Source organism: Amia ocellicauda, chromosome 8 (genome assembly GCF_036373705.1).
Source record: "Amia ocellicauda isolate fAmiCal2 chromosome 8, fAmiCal2.hap1, whole genome shotgun sequence".
Taxonomy (NCBI): domain Eukaryota; kingdom Metazoa; phylum Chordata; class Actinopteri; order Amiiformes; family Amiidae; genus Amia; species Amia ocellicauda.
This window is the reverse complement of record NC_089857.1, coordinates 21,559,714-21,585,664: the sequence shown is the minus strand read 5'-3', so window position 1 is coordinate 21,585,664 and position 25,951 is coordinate 21,559,714. Positions and strand designations below refer to the sequence as shown.

At 39.9% G+C, this 25,951-nt stretch overlaps 1 protein-coding gene across 3 annotated transcripts in view; it reads right to left on the bottom strand.

Annotated features, from left to right (window-relative positions):
* unc13bb (unc-13 homolog Bb (C. elegans)) overlaps window positions 1–25,951 on the bottom strand; it is a 191,330-nt gene that overhangs the window by 28,708 nt on the left and 136,671 nt on the right. For all 3 annotated transcript variants that reach the window (XM_066710678.1, XM_066710679.1, XM_066710680.1), the window contains 15 exons: window positions 24,896–24,942; window positions 24,398–24,476; window positions 20,794–20,868; window positions 19,818–20,037; window positions 16,642–16,869; window positions 15,661–15,802; window positions 14,877–15,046; window positions 8,651–8,766; window positions 8,233–8,396; window positions 7,636–7,786; window positions 6,135–6,203; window positions 5,623–5,712; window positions 4,839–4,973; window positions 4,306–4,436; window positions 3,887–3,972 (listed from right to left, as the gene is read on the bottom strand). In XM_066710678.1, the coding sequence (XP_066566775.1) occupies window positions 3,887–3,972; window positions 4,306–4,436; window positions 4,839–4,973; window positions 5,623–5,712; window positions 6,135–6,203; window positions 7,636–7,786; window positions 8,233–8,396; window positions 8,651–8,766; window positions 14,877–15,046; window positions 15,661–15,802; window positions 16,642–16,869; window positions 19,818–20,037; window positions 20,794–20,868; window positions 24,398–24,476; window positions 24,896–24,942 (1,903 nt within the window). The remainder of the gene's footprint in view (window positions 1–3,886; window positions 3,973–4,305; window positions 4,437–4,838; window positions 4,974–5,622; window positions 5,713–6,134; window positions 6,204–7,635; window positions 7,787–8,232; window positions 8,397–8,650; window positions 8,767–14,876; window positions 15,047–15,660; window positions 15,803–16,641; window positions 16,870–19,817; window positions 20,038–20,793; window positions 20,869–24,397; window positions 24,477–24,895; window positions 24,943–25,951) is intronic.

The window sequence follows — 25,951 nt, the reverse complement described above, 5'->3', positions numbered from 1 at the left end:
ATTCAAGTGTGGCAGAGAGAGAGAGAGAGAGAGAGAGAGAGAGAGAGAGAGAGAATGTGTTTATACTGTGGAAGATTAAAAGAAAACAAATTATAATAACATAACCATGTTTTGTGTTTAGATCAGCTTTTCGTCTACGGAGAGGGCTGGCTTGTATACCGAGCAGGAATCTTTCCTTGAGTCCCTTCCAGGCAAGGATGTGCAGTGCACTCTAGTAACCTGTTCCTGAGGACTGTGGTTTCAATAATGACAACCTATCAGCTTGAAACACAAGGCCCTGGATGCGCAGGAAGAGCGGCTCAGTCTGAAGCGATTCTGCCCACTCTTTTAATAGGCGGCAGTAGGGAGATTAGTGCTGGCACAGGGAGAACAAATACAGACGCTCCCTTGAGAGCATGTTCTAATTTTTCCCTCTGTTTGACTACAAATACAGGGATTTTCTTTAATTCCTGCAAATCCAGCATGCACACCAGTGGTCATGAGTTGTGTTGAAGGAGAGCGCAGTATCAATTACTGGTGTCATTGTCTGTAACGACCCCCTTCGTCCTTCCACCAATATCGGCAAGCGTGTTTACAGGAAACGATGTTTGTACACTAACCCAACATGTTTGCAATTTGGGAGCAATAAAATAATAAAAATAAAAATACTTGTCTTTCTAAATACAGGGAAGACAATTAAAGTAATGATGTTTTAGAAATAAATGTGAATGATAAACACTATTACAAGAACTCAGGGCAGCTATAGATCTTTAAAGCTAATTTACAGCATGGTCAATGAATTACAATTATTTATTGACATTTTAATCTAATTACACAAAAAAAGAAGAAAAAAAGATCCATTCTAATCATAAGTAAGCAATGGAAAATGTGTTTTTATGGCATTTCATGATTTTAGAATATTTATGAATTATAGCCCTACAAAGTCCAATCACTCAGATCCCCCCCCCCATTGCCGTTATGCTAATGACTCTATAGGGGAGTTGCCAAGCAGCCAGTGGTAAGATTGGGCGAGATGAGCCCGGAGCTGCTTCTGTTAATGAGCAGAACCACTGAGGGGAAGACGCAGAGAGGGAGAGGGAGAAGAGAAAGAAGAGATCCCTGAATAGCACAGCAGAAATATGTATCTCTTATCCCTGATGGAAAGCTACAGCTAATGAGAGGCTTTTCAACCAGTCACAATTCCTCTCTGTCATAGTCCCCCCTCTTAAAGCCAATCACTTCAGAATCAGTTTTAAACCTTTCTTACAGCCTTCTAGGACTGTCACAGTGTGCCTGAGAAGCTTTGGCACAATCATATCACCGGAGATGTGATTTTTCTTCCTAGACTTGATGTTGCCAGAGGTGAAACCCACTTCTCTGCTCACACAAATCTGGTTTTCAGGCTAGATACTTTTGCTTCGCTTTACTCTAATTTAAACGGCTACAACCCACGTGCTGAACACAGACACCTTGCAACGGCTGTCCACTAATATTCAAGGTTGCAATGGAGACTATGACATCGCAGCACTTTCATGACAATCCTGCATCAGCTTAGTACTAATTAATTATTTAACTACAAGAAAGTCTGGGAACAACAGGTGTTGTTTACATTCATTCATTACAGTGTTTACCTGATTGCAAATTAAGTGATTTAAACTCAAATGAGGTTGTAAAGTAATTGCTTGGCTTTAAGTTACAAGTGTCATCCCTTATATTGTGTTTCAATAGTTTATGCACACTAGTGGACCCCAATTCCATGTGATCTTCTGCATATACCATGTATGAAAGAAACTGCAGGATAAACTGCTCTCATCCCTCCATGTCAGCACACTTAATTTCCCAAGACGCAAAGACATCAGGGGAAACCCAGAGTCTTCATTACGGGTGAACTACAAAAGGCTCTTTTCTGGATGCTTTGGGGACTGCAATCTTTAGAGAAATGGGTGCATCTGGTGAGCTGGTATTAAAGTAACAACCCACCACACACATACGTCTTGATTTATTTTATGCATATTAAAGACAGCAACACGTGAAGTCTCGGTCTTCGGATATAATTTCCACTTAGATTGTTTGAAAAAGGCAACTAATCAATGTATTTATCCTTGTTTATACTTTCTATTACCTGTACTCTTCTATTATACTACGTTTTACATAAGTGCTGTGGCCTGATACATAAATCATGCTTCAGCATTTTAACAGGCTACTCAGAATGAAAAGGTGCTCTACAAAGTCAAAATATGTTCTCCGATTGATCGCCTTTCGCGGTGTTGATGCATAGCCAATCTGAAGCACTTGGGAGGCGGAGTGCGGAGAAGTGCCGAATGCTGCTGTGATTGAAAAGGGCATTCATCAGTGGAGGATTGTGGGATGGGCGAGCTGGGCTTATGGGGCTCTCTTACCGCCATAGAACTGGACTTTGCGGATGGAAAACACGGCAGGGGCTTGAATGGAAATTAGGACGGCCACCAGAAAGAGTGGAGAATGGGGAGTGAGAGAGAAAGAGAGAAGTGGAGGCAAAAAAACAAAACACAACATGGCAGAACACAAGATGAGAAAACAATGAAAATGTACAACATATGAACTAACAGCGCACAAATACAAGCACTGTTGTTCTATTACAACTACCAAACTGTAGTAAACAATATCTATCTAACCCAGTTACCATATACGGCAAACTCTCTAATATTTACTACCAGACTGCAATACTGCAAATGTGAGCTCATACTAAATCAAAGCAGTTGCATTAACCGTTTTCACTGGAAGTAGCATCCATGGAAAATCTCATGTTGGATGCTGTTACCAGGCATTAATCACAAACATCTTATGCAGTAATTCCAGCACACTAAAACCACAATTAAAAAAAGTAATTTAGATTTAGGAATTTAAATTGGTCAGCGGTAGCTACTGTAAAAAAAGATTAATCTAAATAAGAATATGACACCACATTTATAATTTCAAAACACAGGAATAAGGGTCTCTTCTGAACTAATTGTTAATCTCCGCTATCTCTCGATCTCACAAAGCACCATGTTCATTTGAAGTGCAACAAGACTGTGATGAAAGGGGGGTGGGGATATTATTACTATTCTATACAAAATAAAACTATGCTCTCCAGCCATGGTGCACTAGTGCTATACCAAACCTACGCTACTTTAACAAGAAAAACCTTACCACTCAGCCAGTCACAAGAACTGATCTTATCCATGACTGTAAAAGGAAAGGCGAGAGGATAGACAAGATTGAGAGCCAGAGGGACAGGAATGAGCAGCATGGAGAAAGGAAGCCGACACGGGTAGTTCTGACAGCAACAATGGACAAACTGAACCGATGGCCTGATGTTTTGGAGGGCTCAGCGATTCCCAACGCTTGGGTTTCTTTGTTCACCTTATGATCTTTGACAAATGGGGTTAGATGCACAAAACTGAAAAAATGTTTTTCTAGCCGAGCTGGTTCTCTGACCAACAGTTTGGAGATTGTCCTGACCAGCAGATCCAGTAACACACAATCCTCTAAACAAAAGAATCAGATTGTGAGCATCCTCTATTTTTTGTTTGTCAGTACCTGGGGTAAATGTAATTCATTCTTCAAGTATCTCAGAGTATATAAATTATTGAAGTCTATCCATATGTGGCATATCAAAAGGAACATGTTCAATTCCCTGCGGATTATCAAACAAATGTCTAAAGATACTGCATAATTAGATTTTATCCAATGTGTACTGTTGACAGACGTATGTTGCTTGAAAAGACTGTTCTTATGGTTTTAATAAGATTTTATAAGCAAATGAACTAGTCTTGGTCTGAACTTATGCATCTTGCACTGCTGATAGAGAATTGTGGGAGAGGATTTCTTCACTCAGTGTGGCCAGAGACCACTAGTATACAGAGACCACCGCCGGCATGCCTACCTTCCATGGCATACTTCATGTCCTGGGAAAACAGAGTCCACATCACCTCTGCACTGACCTTCCCCACACTCAGCTCCTGGGGAAACCTAGAGAGAAAAGGGGAGAGAGTTGGTTAAGATTTAAAAGAAAGAGAAAAGAAAAGAGGACATGCGAGATGTAGCTGGTCAGAGGGTGTGGAAGAAAGGTGGTTTGAGTCAGAGAGAGAGTATGAGTGAGAGTCAGTATATCTGTGAATCGTAGCTAGTTATCATAGAGACTGAGAATGAGAAAGACAAACGGAGGAGACAAGAGCCAGACATGCTCAGTGTGAAACCAAGATCTCATTACAAACTGCTCTTCGTGAGTGTTGAGAAAACAGATGGAGAACAGTCGGTGGGGATTGTGAGAGGCTGTGAGGTGTGGCCAGAGGGTGTACTGACTGGTTGAGCACGGGGGTGTAGGAGTTCTTGTCCTCCTCGATGATGGACACTATGAGGGTGATGAGTTTGGGCCAGAAGTCCAGGTTCTTGATGCTGGGGCCCTGTTCATCTGTGGGCACCTCCTGCTTATTCTGCACAAAACACACACAGACAGTCACACAATGACATCAGACCCATCGATGCTTTAGTGCAATTTCAGCCTTTGAGATGTTTAAATTTTGAAATTAGAAAACAATAATTGGCATTAAACATCATTATTTTAGAAGGAAAAAGAATAGCAATGGGATATCCATATACAAAATGGTATTTCACCCACTTGTATCTGTAGAGAATATTATAATAACATCCTCATTCCATCAGGACAATGCATACACACATATATATATATATATATATATATATATATGAAAGCAAATCTACTTATGATTCTAATGTTTCCTCAATTAATTAAAAGAATTAGATTAGACCAAGGAAATTCCAAAAAACCCTTCAGTCCGACCCTGCTGGCCCCCCGCCCTGCCCAGGCAACTCACAGGGTCAGTCTGGTACTCGCGACTGTACAGCTCCTGGCAGTTGTTGAAGATGTACTCATAGGTGGAGTTGAGGCAGGCCTTCACACAGTCCTTCACCACCTGGCTGGCCCTGGGCGGGCTCTGCAGCTCTTGCACCTATTAGGACAAAGACGAGGAACAATAAGAGGAACAGCAGCAATTCTCACCAACCTCTTAATGAAGACGCTTTCCTCACTGAGGTTTTTTTTAATGTCCAGAGGGATATGGGTCATACCAATCATAAACAAATCAGGAAAAAACGACAGTGTAGACCAGACCTGAGGCCAGACCTGTTTCCACCAGTGAGTCCATGAACCTCATATCAATACTTCAGATTTGTGGAACACTGTACTTATATACTTTCAGTGAACCTCCACTACTCGCACAACTGGCTGTACCACAATCCCGCCATGGGATGGTCAGAAGGACCGATATTCTGAACAATTCTACCTTAGGCATGATAAACAGCCCCTGACATGGTATTAATTCACCCGATACTAATGCTCACTGGAGACCCATTAGAGAAGACCTTCATGACAGCTGAAAACAACGCATGGCAGATTTAAGAAAAACAGATGAAGATTCTTTATTAAGGGTATTGAGTCAGAACTGCAGTTTATCCATCCTCATTCCACACCTGGAGGGCCGACAGGAGAGAGGAATAAACTGGCCGACTGCAGAGAGAAGAACCAGAGCGGACCAGAAGGGAAAGCAGTGGGAGAGATTAAGATCGATACAGAGACGAGCCAGAGGGCAGGAGGTCTACCTTCATTCTGAAGAAGGTGATGCTGGTGAGCAGATCCACAGTAGACTTCAGGTCCTGTAATCTCTCCTTGCTGCTGGCTGGAAAATTGTTCTGTAGGAGAAAAATGTATGAAAGGAGTATAATTATAGCAGTATAATTCAGCAACATTATACAACAACCAAAAGGTGATACATCTCTGAATATATATGACAAAAAATGATAGATTTATTCAAAGCTCTGCTAAAAGATGTTGTCATGAGAAACAAAATCCCTATGATGTGCTACAAAAACCAGGTTAACACTTCCTCATACTTCATTTAACTTGTCTTTAAGGCTCGTCTCTCCCACATATGCTGCCATGTTGCTGAATCGGACATAAATAGCATGGTTTACTGTCATTTCATCATTCTGCTGTATTGTAATGCTCTCAAATGCGACTCAGTCCATCACACCAATGCCAAGGTATTTACTATAAATCCCTCACAAAGGTCTAGTGCTGCACTGTGATTTTGTGTCAGGCCGCTCTGACTTACCCGGTACATAGAGAGGTCGATACGCAGGGAGTTGTGAAGCTGGTCTAGGAGCTTAACAAAGCGCTCTTTCTGTTTCGGTAAAGGAAAAGCAGGAGAACACAGTCGTTAAAGAAAGAGTACAAAAAAAACAGCGTTCTTTGAGATAAACGAATTACTGGGGCAGGGGCTCAAGTTTACATGCATCAGTAAAAGAAGGAAACCGGTTTATATTCAGGAGAGAGGCAGAGCAGAGAGGGAGGCTCATCAATCAGAACTAATGAGATCTAGGGTAAAGAGTCATTCCTTCCTATTCTGAGAAACTCTGAACACTCAATTCTCACCACATATTTTTCACACACACACACACACACACACACCAAAAAAGGTTTTTGCAAAAAGAACATAAGCAGTTTCTGAGCATATTTAACACCCTGCCAAGGTTTGTGTCTACATGGGTGATTGACACATGTATTGTTGGTTGTGTACAGCCCTAGGCACAAGGTCACTCATACTGCCGAAATCACTTCTCTTTATCTGAACCCACATCCCAACCATCAATCCTATGTTGTTTAAACCAGACTCAGGAACTACTTTACACACGGTGATCTGATTTTGTCAGGTAATTAATGTAAGCTCCACCTGGATGAAGATCCATAGAGGTCAGATACAGAAGGCTTGTGACAACACAGAGTGCAGTGTCAATGCCTAAAAATAACACAAACTGGAACCCTGCCACCATCACTCATCATTGCGGAGACGCTCTGTGTCAAGTAAGTTGCAACAATGAGAATTAATAGTCTCCCTGGGCAACCAAAAAAAAGACAGATCATGGGGATCAGAAAAAATTAAATCATGACATTTTGAAGCACAAGTAAATTCAATTACAGAGACTCCTTTGTTGGTTGCTCTCCAGGATCAAATTCCTCATCGCATTCAGTGTAATTCTCGTTGTCAGAGTGATCAGAGAAATATTTAGGTTTAGCTCTTAATTATGATGGATAGCAGTTGAAAAAGTACATTCCTGTTGTCTGACTCAAAAAGAAAACTACTGAATTATAACCTAATGTACAAATTCACCCCTACAAAAATGTGCCACTTGTATCTCTATAGATTCACTTTTACGGATTATAAAATCATTAAAGATGCCTATTACTTGGTCATGACCAATAAATAATCCAATTCTAATAATCTATAGGCAGACACCTGTTTCCACTGAACGGAAGGCTGCATTTTATTATTGTACCATCTAACCAGAAACAGAACACATTTTTATCAAAGACTATTTAATTACCAAGAACAATCTGGTAAAAGTAAGGTAAACGACATCTATCACGATTAAATTACTGCCTCATTAATTTAATTTTAACCCAAATGGTCAAACAAAAACCAACAACAGACTATGAAGTGTGGCCCGATGCAAGACCGCATTGAGGAGATGGAGACACAGACACACATGTACTCGGAGGCATGCGAACGGGCATGTGTGCACACAGGGCCAGTGATAAACTGCAGTGGACCGTACCCCAAAGTTGGAGGCAGCGAAGCGGTCGGAGGCAGACACGTTGGTGGAGGCAGTGGTGTGGGCATAGTAGGCATTGATGTTGGCGAGCAGAGTGCTCATCACCGCTGGCACACCCGGGCACATGTACTTGGAGGAGAGGCAGGCAAAATGTCTACAAGGAGAGAGAGGGCAGCCTACAGTCAGAAGCATTTCTGAGCATGAGGCAGTTTTGTGGATACGGGCTTCTATCTATATCAAGGAGTAGGCAGCACTGGCACATTTCATTGCTGGACTTTGGTCTAACAGTACTATTATTACATTAATTGAATTAAAATTAAGGATTCACTTGAAAATGTGCTTACAGAAAAATGACAGTGAGAAGATGGTTTCAACTGATCTATGATCATGTTGTTTGTTCCCTTCTATTGAATAACATATCACCTGCTTGCTTCTTGATTCTTTATTACCAGAAGCATTGATTACTTTTCCTCTAACTAATTTGGAAACGATGACCGACTGTTTCAATCAGATTACTGTGCTTAATTTCCCCCACACACAGACGAGGTAATAGATTACACAAAATCAATTCAATGCAGGAGTCAAATCCAATGAACTCACGTCATGGCTTGGTAGATGGACTCTATCCCATAACGCATTGCAAACTCGTCCACGATTTCCTGGGCCACCTCGTCAAAGTAGACCTTCCAGGCGTCGTCTCCTTTGGCATCTGGGATCTTGACCACCCCTGCGCCCTGCACATCGGTCATGTGGTGGAACAGGTTCTGCAGAACAGGGAAGAGAGTTGTCACCAGTCTCATGCAATGCCTGTGGTCTTTTAATCCTATTGATTAACCTGGATTTCAACTAAGGCCTTTCAAATGTAACATATGCTGAGCTGCCTTTACATGACACAGATCAGTGTTTCCTGTAGAACATTGGTGTACCATGAATAGTTATGCCTCTCTAACCCTAGCCCAGACCAAAATGTATGTGCTGGATTCACGTTTTACAAAACTAAGGCCATGGTGAAATTTACCTCATGGAGACAGGTGTACTGGACGTGGTAAGGTGCCACCTTCTCCTCTCCTTTGATCTCCACGCTGATCTGCAGCCGGATGGCACCCGACACCGCAGACTTGTCGGTTCTCTTCTCTGTGGAGACAGACCGGACGCAAGTCACTTCTCAATTCAACCACCTTGGTCATACGCCATCATGACTATTTTCTTGGGCCTAATTAAATGTTGGCGTTTATTTTAAGCAAATTAAACTTTGTGAATAACTGCCACATCGAGACTTCACCTGACACCCTGACGAGTCGACTCCAGTAGAAAATCTGGTCCTCCGAAGCACTTCTGTACAGATTAATGAATAAAATAATTTGTATGTGCTAGTGGAGCAGGCAATTTCCAATGGAGATGTAGTAAATCATTATTAAAGAGGAGGACTGAATGAACCGAATTGGGCTCCACGATCTTCCTGGAAAAAACAACTACTGACCTCCGAAAATGGGTTTGACCGCAGTGTGTGGGCAGAGTGGTAATAAAGCTAATAAAGTCTCTCTCCTACTGCAAAGGATTCGAGGCCTCCTAAAAAACAAAGCTGGCAACAACAGTTTTAATACCTGTCACCTTTCTGCAATGTGTTATTCCCTAGTTTCCAAGAGGCTGAGAAAACACTGTAATAATAAATAGTATAATCCTGAGCTCGGCACAAAGCACTCTAGGGAAATTATTTCATTCTTCAATATTCATCTCAAAATGAAAATTTGAGAGTGCATTATAAATGCAGAGAAAGCACAGAACCAAATGCTAAAGCTCTTTTGCAGAGACTGTCACAGAAACGGAGGAGCCAAACATCAAACACCAGCTCCTCACTCACGGTCGATCTGGGATTATTTACACAGCACATTTCATAATGAGCCATTCTGTCTTGAGTGGGATGTTTGTGAGGGATAAGACCACTTCAAATACTGATTTTAAATGTGGATCCAGGTTGTGTGGTAGTGACAAGAATGTCACTTTCTGTACTGCATTATTTGTTTGGAGAATTTGAAAAATGGCAAAAAGAGCAGTGACTTAAGTGCTCAAAAAAGGCAAAAACATCAACTTGCCAGTTCCCATAGTATGTGTGTGTATGGGAGGGGTTGGCTACAAACGGTATATTTATATCTTTATTTCAGCTAATAGTATGATTTCAGGAATAAAGTTTTTTAGTTTAAATATTCACTCATCATGGATTACAGATGACTACTACTAATACCAGAATACCAACAAAACACTTGAGCATAATGTAACAGGTGTCTACAGAATGTAAATGTGTTTTTGTTTAAAGCGTAAAAATAAAGACTTTGCAAATGACTCTAGACTTGCACAGAAACATAATGACTTCTTCCTGGAACATCAAAACCTTCTATCAGCCGAGATCTAGAACTGCAGATGATGTCTGATGGTATAAATCCTTCAATGGGTTTAATTCCTCTCAAATTGGGATAAATGTGCCTAATGCTTCACTCCTGATCTCACATAGAATACGTGACCAACAACCTCAATGAGAATCTTTTGTTGTTGTTTAAACATCAGTCTGGCACTGAGATGACAGTTTATACATGTGGTATTCAAATACACAGTCAGTAGGTTTCAAAGATACCACATCATAAACAAATTTTCAAAGCGCACTTCAGGTCAAGATCATGTCAATGCTGTTAGAATTAGGGTTCTGAACCAAAACTTCACAAACCAATTTATATGCTTAACTTTGCCCGATGTCTTTGCACAAACCTTGCACGATGTGTATCATTTCATAAGCCTGAGATGCAATTTCCCTTATATATTCGATTCAGTTCACTTCTCACAGATGATTGCATTCATATGTCAAAAAAAAATCATGACATTTGAAAAGGCTGTAGAACATAAAACTAACTCAGTAGAATAATACTGGAACATATTTATTCAAAAATATTGCATTTGTAGCATCTCACACCCTACAATGGCTGATGTAATCTTATTTCATGTCCGTATATAATATATAACCTCTATATATATGATTAAACTGTGTTATTAATTGTACTATGTAAACTAAAAAATGTGCATATATTGCAGTGTATTACATAAAACATGATTAAGTTTGTATCTAGGGCTCAGCAGAAAGACAGATAACTTTATAAAAGCTCTCTCAGCAGCATCATAAAAAATTCAAAGTTCAAATAAAGTAGTCCTATATGAAAAAGTGAGACGAAAAAAACTGTGAAAAATTGTGTGTGTGTATATATATATACACTCACCTAAAGGATTATTAGGAACACCATACTAATACTGTGTTTGACCCCCTTTCGCCTTCAGAACTGCCTTAATTCTACGTGGCATTGATTCAACAAGGTGCTGAAAGCATTCTTTAGAAATGTTGGCCCATATTGATAGGATAGCATCTTGCAGTTGATGGAGATTTGTGGGATGCACATCCAGGGCACGAAGCTCCCGTTCCACCACATCCCAAAGATGCTCTATTGGGTTGAGATCTGGTGACTGTGGGGGCCATTTTAGTACAGTGAACTCATTGTCATGTTCAAGAAACCAATTTGAAATGATTCGACCTTTGTGACATGGTGCATTATCCTGCTGGAAGTAGCCATCAGAGGATGGGTACATGGTGGACATAAAGGGATGGACATGGTCAGAAACAATGCTCAGGTAGGCCGTGGCATTTAAACGATGCCCAATTGGCACTAAGGGGCCTAAAGTGTGCCAAGAAAACATCCCCCACACCATTACACCACCACCACCAGCCTGCACAGTGGTAACAAGGCATGATGGATCCATGTTCTCATTCTGTTTACGCCAAATTCTGACTCTACCATCTGAATGTCTCAACAGAAATCGAGACTCATCAGACCAGGCAACATTTTTCCAGTCTTCAACTGTCCAATTTTGGTGAGCTTGTGCAAATTGTAGCCTATTTTTCCTATTTGTAGTGGAGATGAGTGGTACCTGGTGGGGTCTTCTGCTGTTGTAGCCCATCCGCCTCAAGGTTGTACGTGTTGTGGCTTCACAAATGCTTTGCTGCATACCTCGGTTGTAACGAGTGGTTATTTCAGTCAAAGTTGCTCTTCTATCAGCTTGAATCAGTCAGCCCATTCTCCTCTGACCTCTAGCATCAACAAGGCATTTTCGCCCACAGGACTGCCGCATACTGGATGTTTTTCCCTTTTCACACCATTCTTTGTAAACCCTAGAAATGGTTGTGCGTGAAAATCCCAGTAACTGAGCAGATTGTGAAATATTCAGACCGGCCCGTCTGGCACCAACAACCATGCCACGCTCAAAATTGCTTAAATCACCTTTCTTTCCCATTCAGACATTGAGTTTGGAGTTCAGGAGATTGTCTTGACCAGGACCACACCCCTAAATGCATTGAAGCAACTGCCATGTGATTGGTTGGTTAGATAATTGCATTCATGAGAAATTGAACAGGTGTTCCTAATAATCATTTAGGTGAGTGTATATATATATATATATATATATATATATATATATACACACACACACACACACACACACACACAGACACACAAGTCCACTGTTTATCCGCCCCATTTAATTTTCTGAAAATGTGTTGGATTAATGAGAGTACATGCCTTAAGCATGCATGTCACCTGTGTTGTATTGTTCTCATTATTGTAATTAATTAAGTTAATTGGTAGTTTGTTAAGAGGGGAAGATAAAGGCACGGGAGAGAGAAGTTGGGAGGGAGAAGGTTGTGTTGAGCGCCATGCTGTGTGCTGATTGAAAAGCGAGAAGGAAAACAGAAGGGATGTATACCTTGTACTGAGACACTACAGTGGTAGAATAGTAAAGCTGGATGCTTGCAGTTTGGGAGTGTGGGACTGAAAGGGACCTTGAACCAAACTCAAAGTTCTATTCCTCCCTGATTGCAGCTGATGTGCATATTCTGCAGATCAAATCAAGTAAGACAAACAAACCCCTCTTATGTTAATGGGGTGGGACATTAGGGGCTATTTTAATCAAGTTATTGCGGTTTGTTATTGCTCATATTCTCAGAACCCGGGAGGGGGGGTGGTTGGGTTATTTGCCGATTCGGTAGTTGGTTGCTGCCTATGGGGGTTTACAGGTGTGTGAGAGTTTATCTTTTCAATTACAGGTTAATATTTTACTTGTTAAGTGTTTTTTGCACATTGATTTCTATCAGTTTTGAGTGTGTCATTTTGATTCCTATGTGTTCCGGTTTATAGTAAACACTTCAGTTTGGAGTGATTTTATCGTATCCTAGAGTCAACGTTTTCAATTCACATTGGATGACTTATCGAGCCTGAGTATTGAGCTGCAAACTTCCTTGACTGATGGCAATTAGCGAATTGGCAGACGAACGAGTCATTTTATAATGAGTACGCGAATTTGGCAGATTAACGAGAGTGGACCTGCATATCACCACACACACACGCACTTGTTTTTATAAATCAAAACATATACATTACCATATAGTGGGGGGTTTAAAATTGACAATCACATTTAAAAAGTAAATCTAATCTATACTTATAAGATGGCTTTTCAAAGCCCTGCTCATTTTACTTTATTTATCTTTCTGGGGAACACATGCTGAAAAGAATGAAAACAACAAATTCCAGAGGCCTAGAGGTCAATGAATGACAGATATCAGGGAGGGGGGGTGAGAAAGCAAGAGACATGGAAAGGGGGAGAAAGAGCAGTGAAAGAGGCCTGGCAACAGCCAATACTTTTTCATTTAGGAAAGTAGAGGCCTTTAGCGACACAACCCAGTGAAGCAATTGGGCAAGATGAATAGGCCTGACAGTCCGTCAAACACAGATAATAGGATCTACAGATGCAGTTCTGAAGCAGGCAAAAACAAATTTACAAGCGCTATTAAGCACATGAGGAGGCACAGTCCAGACCATCTGCAGGTGAAGGTAAACTGCAGATAAGCAGGTGGTGTTCATTAGGGACTGAACAGCCTTCACCGAGCATGACTGTTTATACACAAAGATTTGGATACAGTTGGGACACCAATTTACATCACTGTTTTATTATGAGTATTATTATTAGGCTATCTGGTGGGTCCTGATTCTAAATGAACAGTGTTTTGGGCCTTGTTTTCTCTCGGTGTTATAATGGTAATATTCTTCTGAGGCTAAAAATAAAAAAGGCCTTCTAATCAGGAGATCCAGCAGGATCTGAGCATCTGCTAAGAAATACATAATAATCATAAACAATTAGAGCATTTACAATTGATCTGTTAATTTGTAGTCACTGAGGTAATTCCAGTAATGCATCATATATGACTATACGCTCGTGATGAACTTAGAGCCATTTGGAAAATTAACCGAATTGCTTAGCCACCGTTCCTTGACTTATTGACTGATTTTATGTTTTTATAATGTTGCTGAAAATAAAATGTAAATAGAAAATGAAGCAAAACTTATTTTTCAGCCTTTAACACAAGAGTGCAATTACAGCTCAAGCCCCTAGCATCTCCGAGACCTCACTTCAATGCCTCACACTATTGCAAAAACATTTGCTCTCCTTCCTCTCTCCCTCCTGCCGTCTAATTCCCTTTTAACATAACTAATGGGCAGCGGTGCGCCAAGGTAATCAGTCCCCTCTCACACTCACAGAGCAGCCACTGAACAGAGTTCCATCTATCAAGGAAATACAGAATAAACATGTGCATGAAGAGAATTCTGCTCGTGACTGATAAAGGGTCCTTTTCCCCTCACATGCTGGATTGATTTGCTCTGGGATTCTCATTAATCCGATAAAAGTGTTTTCTCGCTTTAGACTAGAGAAAAGGAGAATGAACTTCAGTGAGGAGGAAAGGATGTTATTTATAGTTCACAGATAGAGGAGTGTGTGTATATTCCCTGACTGGCATACGTTGTGGAATATCACACTGTGGAATGTGTGTGTGTAAAGACTGAAACAAAGCCTTGTAAATAGGGGGATATCCTGCCTATAGTTTATATGACTCCCATTTCTAAGTAAAACACGCAGTGGCCTACAAGCACAGAGATATTAAGAGATGTAATGATAAGATAGTGATGGCAATTATTTTACTCTTTTTATTAGCTATGCCAAGTATAATTGTTTTTTCAACCACTTGGAACAGTGACAAAGTCTATTTTGTGACATGACTATTGCCACCACAGTAGCCCTAGTAGTTTGCACACGATGACAAATGCACAGGAATTAAATACATGCGCATTGACTCTTTTTGTGTGGAATTAAATACTGACCCAGGTTGTACCAGACATCCATTTCTCCGCTCAGCGTCCGCACCTCGATGATGGTCTGGCCCAGGAAGTCGTCAGATTCTCGTTTTAGCCGCTGCTTCACGCGAGACTTGATGTCGTCGTCTTCGTCCCACACGCGCACCTTGATGCGGTCGGAAGAGTTGTGACATTCGCTGTGGAGAGAGACACGGCTCACTTAAATGGCTCCACTCACAAACCAAACCTTGGACCAACTCTTAGTTTTTTTTTCTTCTCCTCACTATAGCATTCTCGGTCACTGTATTTTGTATTTTAATTCCAGGGGAATAGGCTAACAAACTGTGATTGGGGAATATAATTTAGCCTCAGTATTTAGCCTCAGTAAAGCAAAACAAATGATACTGACATTTATAAGAAGTAGAAACAGAAGTGCTAGAGGTGCTTAGACATTTAGAAAGTCAGGATAAACCTGACTCAGGATAGACCAGCCCGTCTCTGTCTGCAGGTTCAGGACTGGCAGGACCTGGAGGGCTATGCAGTCAGGAAAAGGCCAGAGAGAAACTGGAGCGGCACCCTCACTGGAAGATCAGTGGAAAGTCAGGAAGACTTGTCAGAAACATACAAACGGAGCTTAAAATGTAGCCCTTTTATTTCAGGAGGTTGGTTTTGAACAGGGAGATAAATCACACTCAGTTTTATACAGACGTTCTGACACTGGACAAATACTATATTATGTTAACTAATGTGAACAAATAAGAATCTAAAAGAATATGGTCTTGATTTGAATGTATAGAGGAACAGGACTCACAAGTGGAATTTCTCCTCCCAGACAGGGTTGAGGTTGCCATAGATGGTCTTGGTCCTTTTCTTGGTCTTGCCCACCTGTACGGTGACGTATGGGTCACTGGAGCCCGTCTTGTCTTTGGCCTGCAAGCCCTGGGCACACACCACTGTGGACAGGCAGTCAGACAGATGGATGACCAATGTACCATGTCAGCAGACTAACAGAGCTACCAAGATACTCTAGGCAGCATGTTATTGTCATTGTTATTGGTTATAAAGTGATTTTAATATCCTTGCCAGCAATGTGCTCCAAGACTGTATGTAAAAATGTGGCCTATAAAAACAGTCAGCCCTTTCGCTGTCTTATTAACCATAGCTTATGTTTTTGTAGGTCTGCATTTTCCTGTTACAAATAATCATATTACAAAAATTAGGAAAAACCCTCATGAGAAATGCAAAAAAGTTTCAGACTGGAGTATTAGATTTTTAGACAAAAATAAAGTACTTCAATCATGATAATTATTTTTTCTAGTTTTTAGAATAACTGATTAAGAAATTATACTGTCAAAAAATAAGCAATTACATCTAAAATAGATAAAAGCACAAACATTTTAGTTCAGCCCCATAGGCTTGTCTGGAAGATTTTTTTATTATTATTGAAGACAGCTTTCACACAGTTACTAACAATTCAAATAGGACTGTGTGGTCTGAAGTGGCTCTGAGCTGAAGAGAATCCTGCACTCCCTCATTAAGTGCCCCAGAGAGACTAGTGTACTACATTTATTGGTTTGATTTTATTTGCACCTGTCAATGTAAAAAGTTATTTGATTGAAATCTTGTTTGAATTACAATCTCCTACTATTGCAACTGTGTCTCAGGCCAGTAGATTCATGAAAAGATTGACTTAAATTCATACATTTTTATGCAACTGACTAACCTGCATTAGACTAATCTAACTGTCAAGGCAAGTCTAAGATTGTTAGATATTGGTCTTGGTTGGTCGTACCGTTGATGGTGATCTTGGCTGACCACTTGGATGTCCCGTCCAGCACACTCTGTTTGATGGTCTTCATCTGCTGGGCGTGCGCCACCTTGGTGATGACGAAGACATCTCGGATGACATCGAAGATCTCGGGCTTGTTGCGCTCGCGGATCTTCATGCGGTCCTTCATGGCCATGATGATGTTTTGGGTGCGGTCCTCCGCCCCATGCTTCGAGCTCTTCTCTGCCGCTCCTACACAGCAGGAACGAGGAGGGAAGGGGGCGGCAGTGCGTATTATTGGGTTTGCTGTCAAATACCTGTAAACTGTTACAAAATTAATCTTTCCTAATCATCCTGGTTTCACACCTTTCCAATGAGCATACAGGTGTTGCATAACGTGCAATGCGTTTACCTACAACCCAGATTGGATGGCTAGCATTCTCCAGCTGGGGTTTTGGCATCAGTATATGAATACATCTTTTGGTAAACTAGTACTGAACTTTTCAGAGGAACATCTCTGTTTCTCTGAGGCTTTTCTAAGAACACTTGACTTCACCAATCTCACTAAGAGATGAAAACGTACCTTTGTTTTGTTTTTGTTTTTATAGCTAAGGGCAATGGCACATGTCCCATATTCATAATTCAGAGGATGCACATTTTGTTTCCCTCTGTGTCCTTTTATTATAATTCCTAACAATTCTGAAGACTGGGGAAATAAGTATTGTATTGATATGAAGCCCAATGTACAGGACAGACCTAAACATATGCACAGAACAGATTGTTTTGGCTGCAGGCATAATTCTGATATTACTGTATTTATTATAATATAAAACATATATATATATATATATATATATATATATATATATATATATATATATATATATATATATATATATATAAAACAAAAACAAATACATATTTATTAATGCAAAGATATCAAGTTTTCAAGTATTCGTGCTGTGATCTGCATAGAGAGGACATTTGTGCAGAGCATTTGTACAGTGACAACACTCCATTGGACTCTCTTCTTGTGTTTGTATTCCATCTGGAGTCAATCCTGCTTGATAGACCCAAACAGTGGTGCCCCCAGGGACTGTGAACAGAACTGCACTCCCCAACCACACCTGCCCATGGCCCCTATGTCCCCCAAAACACTGATCAGAACCAATCCTTGCTTGCTTTCAGAAAATGAATTGCATGTTTTCCAAGTGCAAGTAAGAAAAGTTGCACAGTGGAGAAACACTGATGCTGATGGTTCAGCACCAAGGTTTGTATATGGACCAGCTGTGGATTTGAATTAAATCCATTGTAAGTACTGATAATTCTAGAATTTGTTTGGAAAACAGATAGATTGTGCATCTGTTCTATAGTCACAAACTTTGTGACAAACAATACCAAAATGGTGTGGAACTTATTGCTAAAATATATTTAAGAAAAAACTTAATTACCTAATTTTGAAAATATTAACTAGTTTCCTAGATACAGATACAGCAACATTCTGTGTTTATTTGGAAAACGTAGAGAGCATTTCTACGTAATGGGTAGAACTTTATAATAATCCAAATGATAGTTTTCATTAGTGATTCTATTATGGGTTACTGCACCCCGACACGTTAGGCATTGTTGTAACTTGTAGTCACTTTGTAGGCCACAAATACATGCAATGCAATGGCTGATTGTTGGCAGGGGCATTTCCCACTGTGGGATAACAGAGGTCCAGTGACATGTGGACTTACCCTGTTTACCAGCTTTAAGAGCACTGTATCTCACCTGTGATAACATCTATGTGGTCCGCGTGAAATAACAAGGTGATGGAATTATTCATGAACGCAGATACTGAGAACATTGCAATCAGAACAAACAGGGGGGGGCGGGGGGGTTGTGAGGATACATGGGTTAGTACGAATGATGAGTTTAATGGCCTTGAGTTTAACTTTTTCAATTTTTATATGGACACAAAGGAGCTGGATGGAGTCAAACAACACCCTGGTACCAGAACAGCAATGGTTAAAGGAAACTAGCACATCAAGGTATGTAATAGAGGAGGACACGGGGCAATGTACTGACCCCTAGAAAAAAATGAATTGTCACATACAGGTATGGCAATACTGGATTAGATGTTGGAGCATTTTAGGAATGTAGGTATGAACACGGCAATCTTGACAATATGTATCAGTTCATCTTCCATGTCAATGGTTCTCACTTCAGGCTCTTTGATTGCCTTTGTGTCAAAATTTGTGCTGCAAAAGGAATCTTTATTGTGACATTTCCAGAGACCAATACATTACAAAAACAGCTCTCAAGAGTAATAAGTATGTTTAATTGTTCATGATATATGGAGCAATACCCCCAACACACACCCCACCCCTTGGCAAATAAATAATTTAGATCATATTTAGATGGAATTAAAAAAATATGATTCAATATTAAATTAATCTAAAGAGCAATAAATCATTGAGTGCATTTCAACACAATTTAGCAGCACTGCATCAACAGTCTCAGATAATTAAGAATTAAAACTTTCAAAATAAATAAATGTATAAATAAATAAAATGTATAAATAAATAAAAATCTAATTTCCAAATGAAGGCAGGCTAAGGCGCTCCTGATCAAAGCTGGTGATTCACTGGACATCTACTAGTGCTTGACACATCAGTGAAATTACTAAAATGACTTAACTGTCTCATGGATTAACACCTCGAGATGCTGATTTTTAATTTAAGAAGAGAATGACAAATAGCAGTGTACAAAATCTGTGCTTATCTGATCGCATGAGTTTGAGAAACTTTGTAAAGAGCCCGTGAGCCGTCTCGGCACAGTACTGTGGCCATCTCCCATACTAGATTCCCAATTCAGGGTGAGGAACACAAATGGTGCAACAAAGAAAGGGGGGAAAAGTGCAGGAAAGAGATGGCAGTTTTCAATCAAATATGCAACCTAGAAGGAGAACCCATTTGCTTTCTTGAAAGTGGTGGAAGATGTTTCATGGTTTCATTACCAAGTTCCCTACTTGTCAGATTATGTTTATAGTTCATAAACCATGACATTCATACCTCTTAAATCCTTGGATGAGATCAGTGTTTGTTTTTTTAAATACGTGTTGTACTTTTGAAGGTCTGAACCCTTGCAAGTAGAGTGATGGAGTCAGGCAGGGAACCCGGCACGTCACCGGCCACAGGCAGCAGAGCGGGACTTACGCTGCAGGCAGTCGGCGTTGAGCAGGTCTTGGCACTTCTCGTGGCACTTCACCCCACACTCGCTGCAGCGCATGCCCTGGCGCGCGATGCCCCACAGCAGCCCCTCGCACTCGTAGCAGTAGGTGGGGGTGGTGGCTGTCCACACCTCGAAGTTGTGCGGCGTGGTGCAGGAGATGGGATAGATCAGAGCCTGCAGGGTCTTCTTGTAAACATGGTTCTTCTGCAAGGAGGCAAAAGGCAGGAGAGTGCATGAGAACGGGTATATTGTTTATTAAAAGTAATGAACAATACATCTCTAATCACAGGCATTACATATAAAATGAATAATTGCACATTACAAGAAACTAGCAGCTCCACCCGCCCTCAGTGTGCTATACAAAGAGGTTCTTCATATTTGTTCCAGTGGAAAAGGGGACAATTGCACCCCAGTGTGATTCAAATAAAAATATCTTAATATATTTTGATGGCCTGCAGTTCATGTTACAAGTGTTTGAAGAGGAACTGATAGGGTTTATTTTGATGCTATTCATGTACTAGTCTGACATCAGAAAAATGATAAATCCCGAGAGGAGGATGTGCTATAGTTGTGGGATATACGTATGCTCCTCTTTGCTTTTGATATATGACTGATTTATTTTATGAAACTGATTACATTATAATATATAAAATGACCTTCAGGAGTATGAGAGAATTGTCAAGGGAAATGTTACACAAGCACACTGTCCTGTATTCATTGCAGTGTGCAATACTGGGAATGGAAAAAAGGGAAGGTTTTTATTGGTTTAAAGTTTTTATTGTATCTTATTCTTTTGGGTATAAATTATTTCGAATATAAAGCACTTCTAATGCTCAGATGTTACAACGTGGGCTTTGGACATCAGCTGTTAGGTGTCTGTGAGGGTGATCGTTTGTTCCTCAGTTTTCTGACCAAGATCGATTGCATACAAAGTTCAACAGTGTCAGGACAGACACTCACCAGCTCCTCGTCCTTGAGGGATGTGCGTGTTGCCATGGCCGAGGTGATGCCAGCCTTCCTGGACTGGACCAGAGACTGTACACCGCAAGAGACAGTACAGCATGTTAGCTCTGCACAGCGGCCATATTCATACAATACCAGAACACAGAACATCAGATCTTAAAAGCCAAACATCAGACTCTCACAGCCTAACATTAGAATATAAGAAAGCTCAAATCATAAAGTACATCATTAGAATAGGTATTATTTTGTAAGGTAATAAAAAGGAAGAAAAACAAAAACACTGGCACTAAACTGTTTTGATGCAAAACAAAGTGCCTGTTTCAATCAATAATTCAGCCAAGTTAAATTAAATAAATAGTCTTTTATTTTAAGCAGATTCCCTAGCCTGTCCTCCAATACTCAGACCATAACATTAGCCACATCCTTCTGTACTGTAGCCTGACAGGTGCAACAAAACACTGTCACATGCCTGAGCCCTAGCTTTGTCTCTGTTCACTGTGAAGCAGCTCTCAGGTTCACTATATTCCTCTCACTTTGGAAACTTTTAATAGCAGATTATAATGTTTATAAAGAATGTGTCTTCATTTATGGATATAATCCTTATAAACTAGATAATTATATCTAATCGCTTAGAAAGTGATTTCATAAAAGAAGCACAAGATCCAAGCATGTAGCTTCAGCTGAAGAGTGTATAAGAACACATTCTCTAATCCTTTTTACATTCGTATTTAAGTAATGCGTCACATTCAATTAGTATTCACTCAACCTATCCTGTACACTCAAACCATTTCAACACTGTCAAGTAGCTCAGTTTACTAAATGGCCCTTATTGATGTAAAACTTAACCTCATGTTTGAAATCCTTTTGAGTTTTGCATCTCAATTTATGTTTTTTTTTTTTTATACATGTCAAATTAATAAAATACATTAATACTGTATGCAAAATGTGTTTATACTCTGCTTTATTACCTTTCAATGCAGGCATGCAGTGCACAAACAGCAATTAATATTTTACGGAATATTAATTAGCAGTTTTCAGCCACTGCACATAAGGTATTTTAAAATCAGCTTTAAAGCCATGCAGAATAAAACAGCATATTCAGAACAAGCTCATCATTCGTTAGTGTCATTATGTTGTTTGAGAGGGCCGACTGTTTAATAGTAATTGTGTAAACTGAAGTTAATGGCTGTGGTTAGTGATTGGAGGCAACTTGCCTCAGGCTAGGAATAAATAACCCTTAACTAATCTCATTTGCATATTGCACTTGCGGGGTGTTAATGTATCAGTACTTTATATCCTTCAACATGTTTGAACCCTTGCTCTCACCATCAGGAAAACTTAAGAAGCTGTATTTATTTTCCTTCATTATATTAATTAAAACAGGCCAGAGTCTGAGGCACTGTTTTGCAACCCCTATGCACAGCCAATCAATGCATTTGTATTCCAGCTTGCACAGAGTTAAATGTACATTAATCAAATTTAACTTGTCCAACCACTTAACCAGAGGTGCTCTTTTCTGTACTGTCTAATCTAGTCTAGAAAGAGGGCATCACTTTTGGATTCACAACGAGACACTGAACAGACTCAATTCCTTAAGGGTGCTCTTCATTTGATCAGGAGGACTTTCAAGTTCATTACTGAATTAATTCAAAGACTAGCGACAGGGACAGGTACTGGAGAGGGAAAATAAAGTGAACAGAGACCATCTGGTTAGCAATGAGCTTGTTCTACATACATCTACTATGTATTGTATGCATTATATTAAATATCAAAACCTGTGTATTGCTGGGTTCCCAGATGGGCGAACACAGGATTCCAAGGCAATGTCATAATTGTAATCAAATATAATTAAAAATTGTATTTGATTAATAAACTAAAAGCAAACTAAAATAAACAAACAAAAACATGTATAATAATAATCATGTCATTACAACTGAAAATGAACTCTGAAAGAATAGAAAGAAGCTACTCATTTGCAGTGAATTCTCTCACATTTGCAGTACACAAACAGCTACAAACACAAAATTGAGTCGTTTCCTTATTCGGCAGTGATGCACAACATCTGACATGTAGGCCAAGCAGGGCCATGTGATTTCTGTTCCATCTGTGCACCGCATTACTAAATTTATTGATGAATATTTATAGTTATATATTTAATTAGCTCCTTTTAGCACTTTTTTGCAGGTCCCAAGCAAACAGAGGGACAGAAGAGATCAGAAGCCCATAAGGAACAGAAATGTGCCACCCTGCTTCATTTCCACTCAATTTTGATGAAAGACTGCAGCAATTAAGCGATGAATCATATAATAGCCACTATTACAGGAAATGTCACAGGTTAATGCAAGTTTCTTTTTAAATCTACAGTACGATTCATGGCTTTACTTTAGCAGTCTCACACAAAGTAACTCGCTGCACCCGATTTCCATTCACTGAACTGCAATCTTTGTAGATCAGTTCACTACAAGGAGGAATGGGAACATATTCAGGTCTGAAGTCCATCTCTGACCACCAGGGCTTGTGAGAGACACTACAAAGTCTTGCCTAATGGCTGCTCACGTCTTTACTCTAACCCCTGTGTGGCAGTGATGGCTTGACATGCTGCTGCATGCACCATGATGAAAAAAAAAATAAAGGCAAATAAAATAATAATAATGGGACTACAGGGAATAAAGTAAGGAATGTAACTGAGGAGTAAGATAATCATAATAATAATACTAGTAAGGTTTTTGCAAATATGGGAGGGTGAATTTTATAGTTCAACTTACCATAGCCTGTACAAGGAGAATGGTTGCATATAAAAGAATTGTAGAGGGTTAAATTGTAGGAATTCAGCAGCAGGGGAAGTCACAGTTTTACACAACTATTTGATTGGTCTTTATAGCATGTTACCAATAATGCACTGGGCAGCATGTATAAAGAATAATTTCCAGGTTGCTCACAGAATCACATTTACTCGCTTTAAACACATACTGTCAAGATGATGGTTGCAAAGTCAATAATGTCACTTATGTATTTACACACATATTCCAAATATGACTTCAAAAGAAGAGAAAATGAAATGATTATTGAGGTATACATTAAACTGCGATGTCGTACAAGAGAGAGTGCTCTATTTTCCTGCGTTAAATTTCAAGTTGATTCTTCCCCCAATGTTATTGTTTCATGGCATTTCATCCTCCAAGATGTAGTATTAGGCCACAGGCCTCTTTTCGCAGTTCAGGTTGTAGGTTCTGTCTTTGACCGCGGTCCAGAGCTCAGTTTGGCAGCGCGGGAACTGGCTGTCTCGAGTACGGCAGTGCAAAAACAGGCAGATGGCTTGATGTGCACATCTTACAGGATGTGTGTTTTCTCCATCTCTTCTGGGATAGTGTGGGGGCAGCACAGTAAGTGGGGTAGAATGCCAATAGGCTTTTTTTTAATTTGTGAGTATAAAAAGAACAAAAAAACATGATTTCTGTATAATAGAAGACATTGACCTTCTTTGGGTGATAGACAAAGATTTATTTCCTGACAGATATATTCAAAGGAGGAAATATAACGTTGCATCTGTTTCAAGAAGTAAATTAACTGTCGGTATCTTGAGGTGAAGGGAGATACTCACCAGGTCACTAACAAGAGGAATGGGCTTCTTCTTGCGAAGGTCCGGCATGCTGTCAATGCCAAAGAGACCTCCTCCAGGACTGTGGATACAGAACAGTCAGATAGACAGCACAGGCATCAGACACACAGCTTCAGTCCCCTCATTTGACGGTGCCTACCTGGCATCAGTTTTACTTATGCATTCACAAGTTCATAAAATATGTAATATGTTTATTGTTCTTATAATACCAACTGTGATTTAAAAAAAAATATATATATATATATATATATATTCTGAAATCGTCTCTTAACAGTTACTGTCTTGCTCACAAAAAGGTTCGGTAGGCAGCAGCAGTGAGTCCACCTGATTTCCCATTCCACATCTCCTGCATGCTATTCTTCAGATCTGCACAAATACTAACAAACCAAGGTCAGTCCTGGCAGCCGATTGTGTCACGCGTGTGATACTGAAAGTACCCTTACAGAGATTCATAGGGGGAAGAAAGTTAAGTAAACTCACCCTTCTTTAATCCAGGCCTGCTTAGAAGGGTCGCCATAATCCCGACCCTGCAGAGGTTTAAATGAATACACGAAAAGAGATCAATACATACAGTTTTAACAATGAATTATTGAATTACATGAATATAGGCAAAGTTTAAGGGGAAAAAAATACACCAACACTATGAACAACACAAAGGCAATCAAACATTGGTTGAGTTTCACAAATCATTAACCCCCGGCCAAAATGCATGCTTATTTAAATCTCCCATTCCACTCCTGAATACAAAGTATGGGAAGCAAGATGGCAGCCAGAATCAGTAGACACCCTTGGCCTGAACTCAAACAGTGAAAGAGTCTGTTCAGCTCATTGTAAAGGAAGTATAGAGGTCAGACAAGCAGTCTAAACTGAGGCATTTGTAAAAAAAAAAAAAAATCTGAAACTATGGAGACCAAAGGAAAAATATTTTGGGTACATTTTCTGCCCTGGCATATGTAGGACCTTAACACTGTAATCATGTTGGAGGAGGAGGAGAATGAGAAGGAAAAGGGTGAAGAAAAACAAGAATAAAATAAAAATAGAAAGTGATAGATGAAGAAAACAAGAAATGGGGTAGAGGGGTTGAACAGGAGGAGGTCATTAGCATCCAAAGCACCTAAGTAAACTCTTACAGTCCAAAATGTGCAGAAAAGGAAAAGTAAAGCAGAAAAGGAAATTGACTAATAATCCTCATTAACCACCTTGCAAACACCATGAGTTTATTTCCTCCAAACATTTAAATACATCAAACAGTTTTAAAGTTGTTAACCAATGGCTGATTCTGGACAAACTAATCCCACAGTAATTACATGCAGAATGGGAGTTCAACTGGGGAAAATCTTTCTGGGATGAAGAGGACCTAAATCAACTAACCAACCAACCATGATACAGCAAACAAAAGGACTGAAATAACTGAACTCATTACTGCCTACACTCTGCGATACTGGCATAGCAATAAAAGAGGCAATATGCACTAACATCAAAAATAACTATGCCAGCTTCTGCACAAAAAAGGAATGAAGAATGAAAGAGTGAATG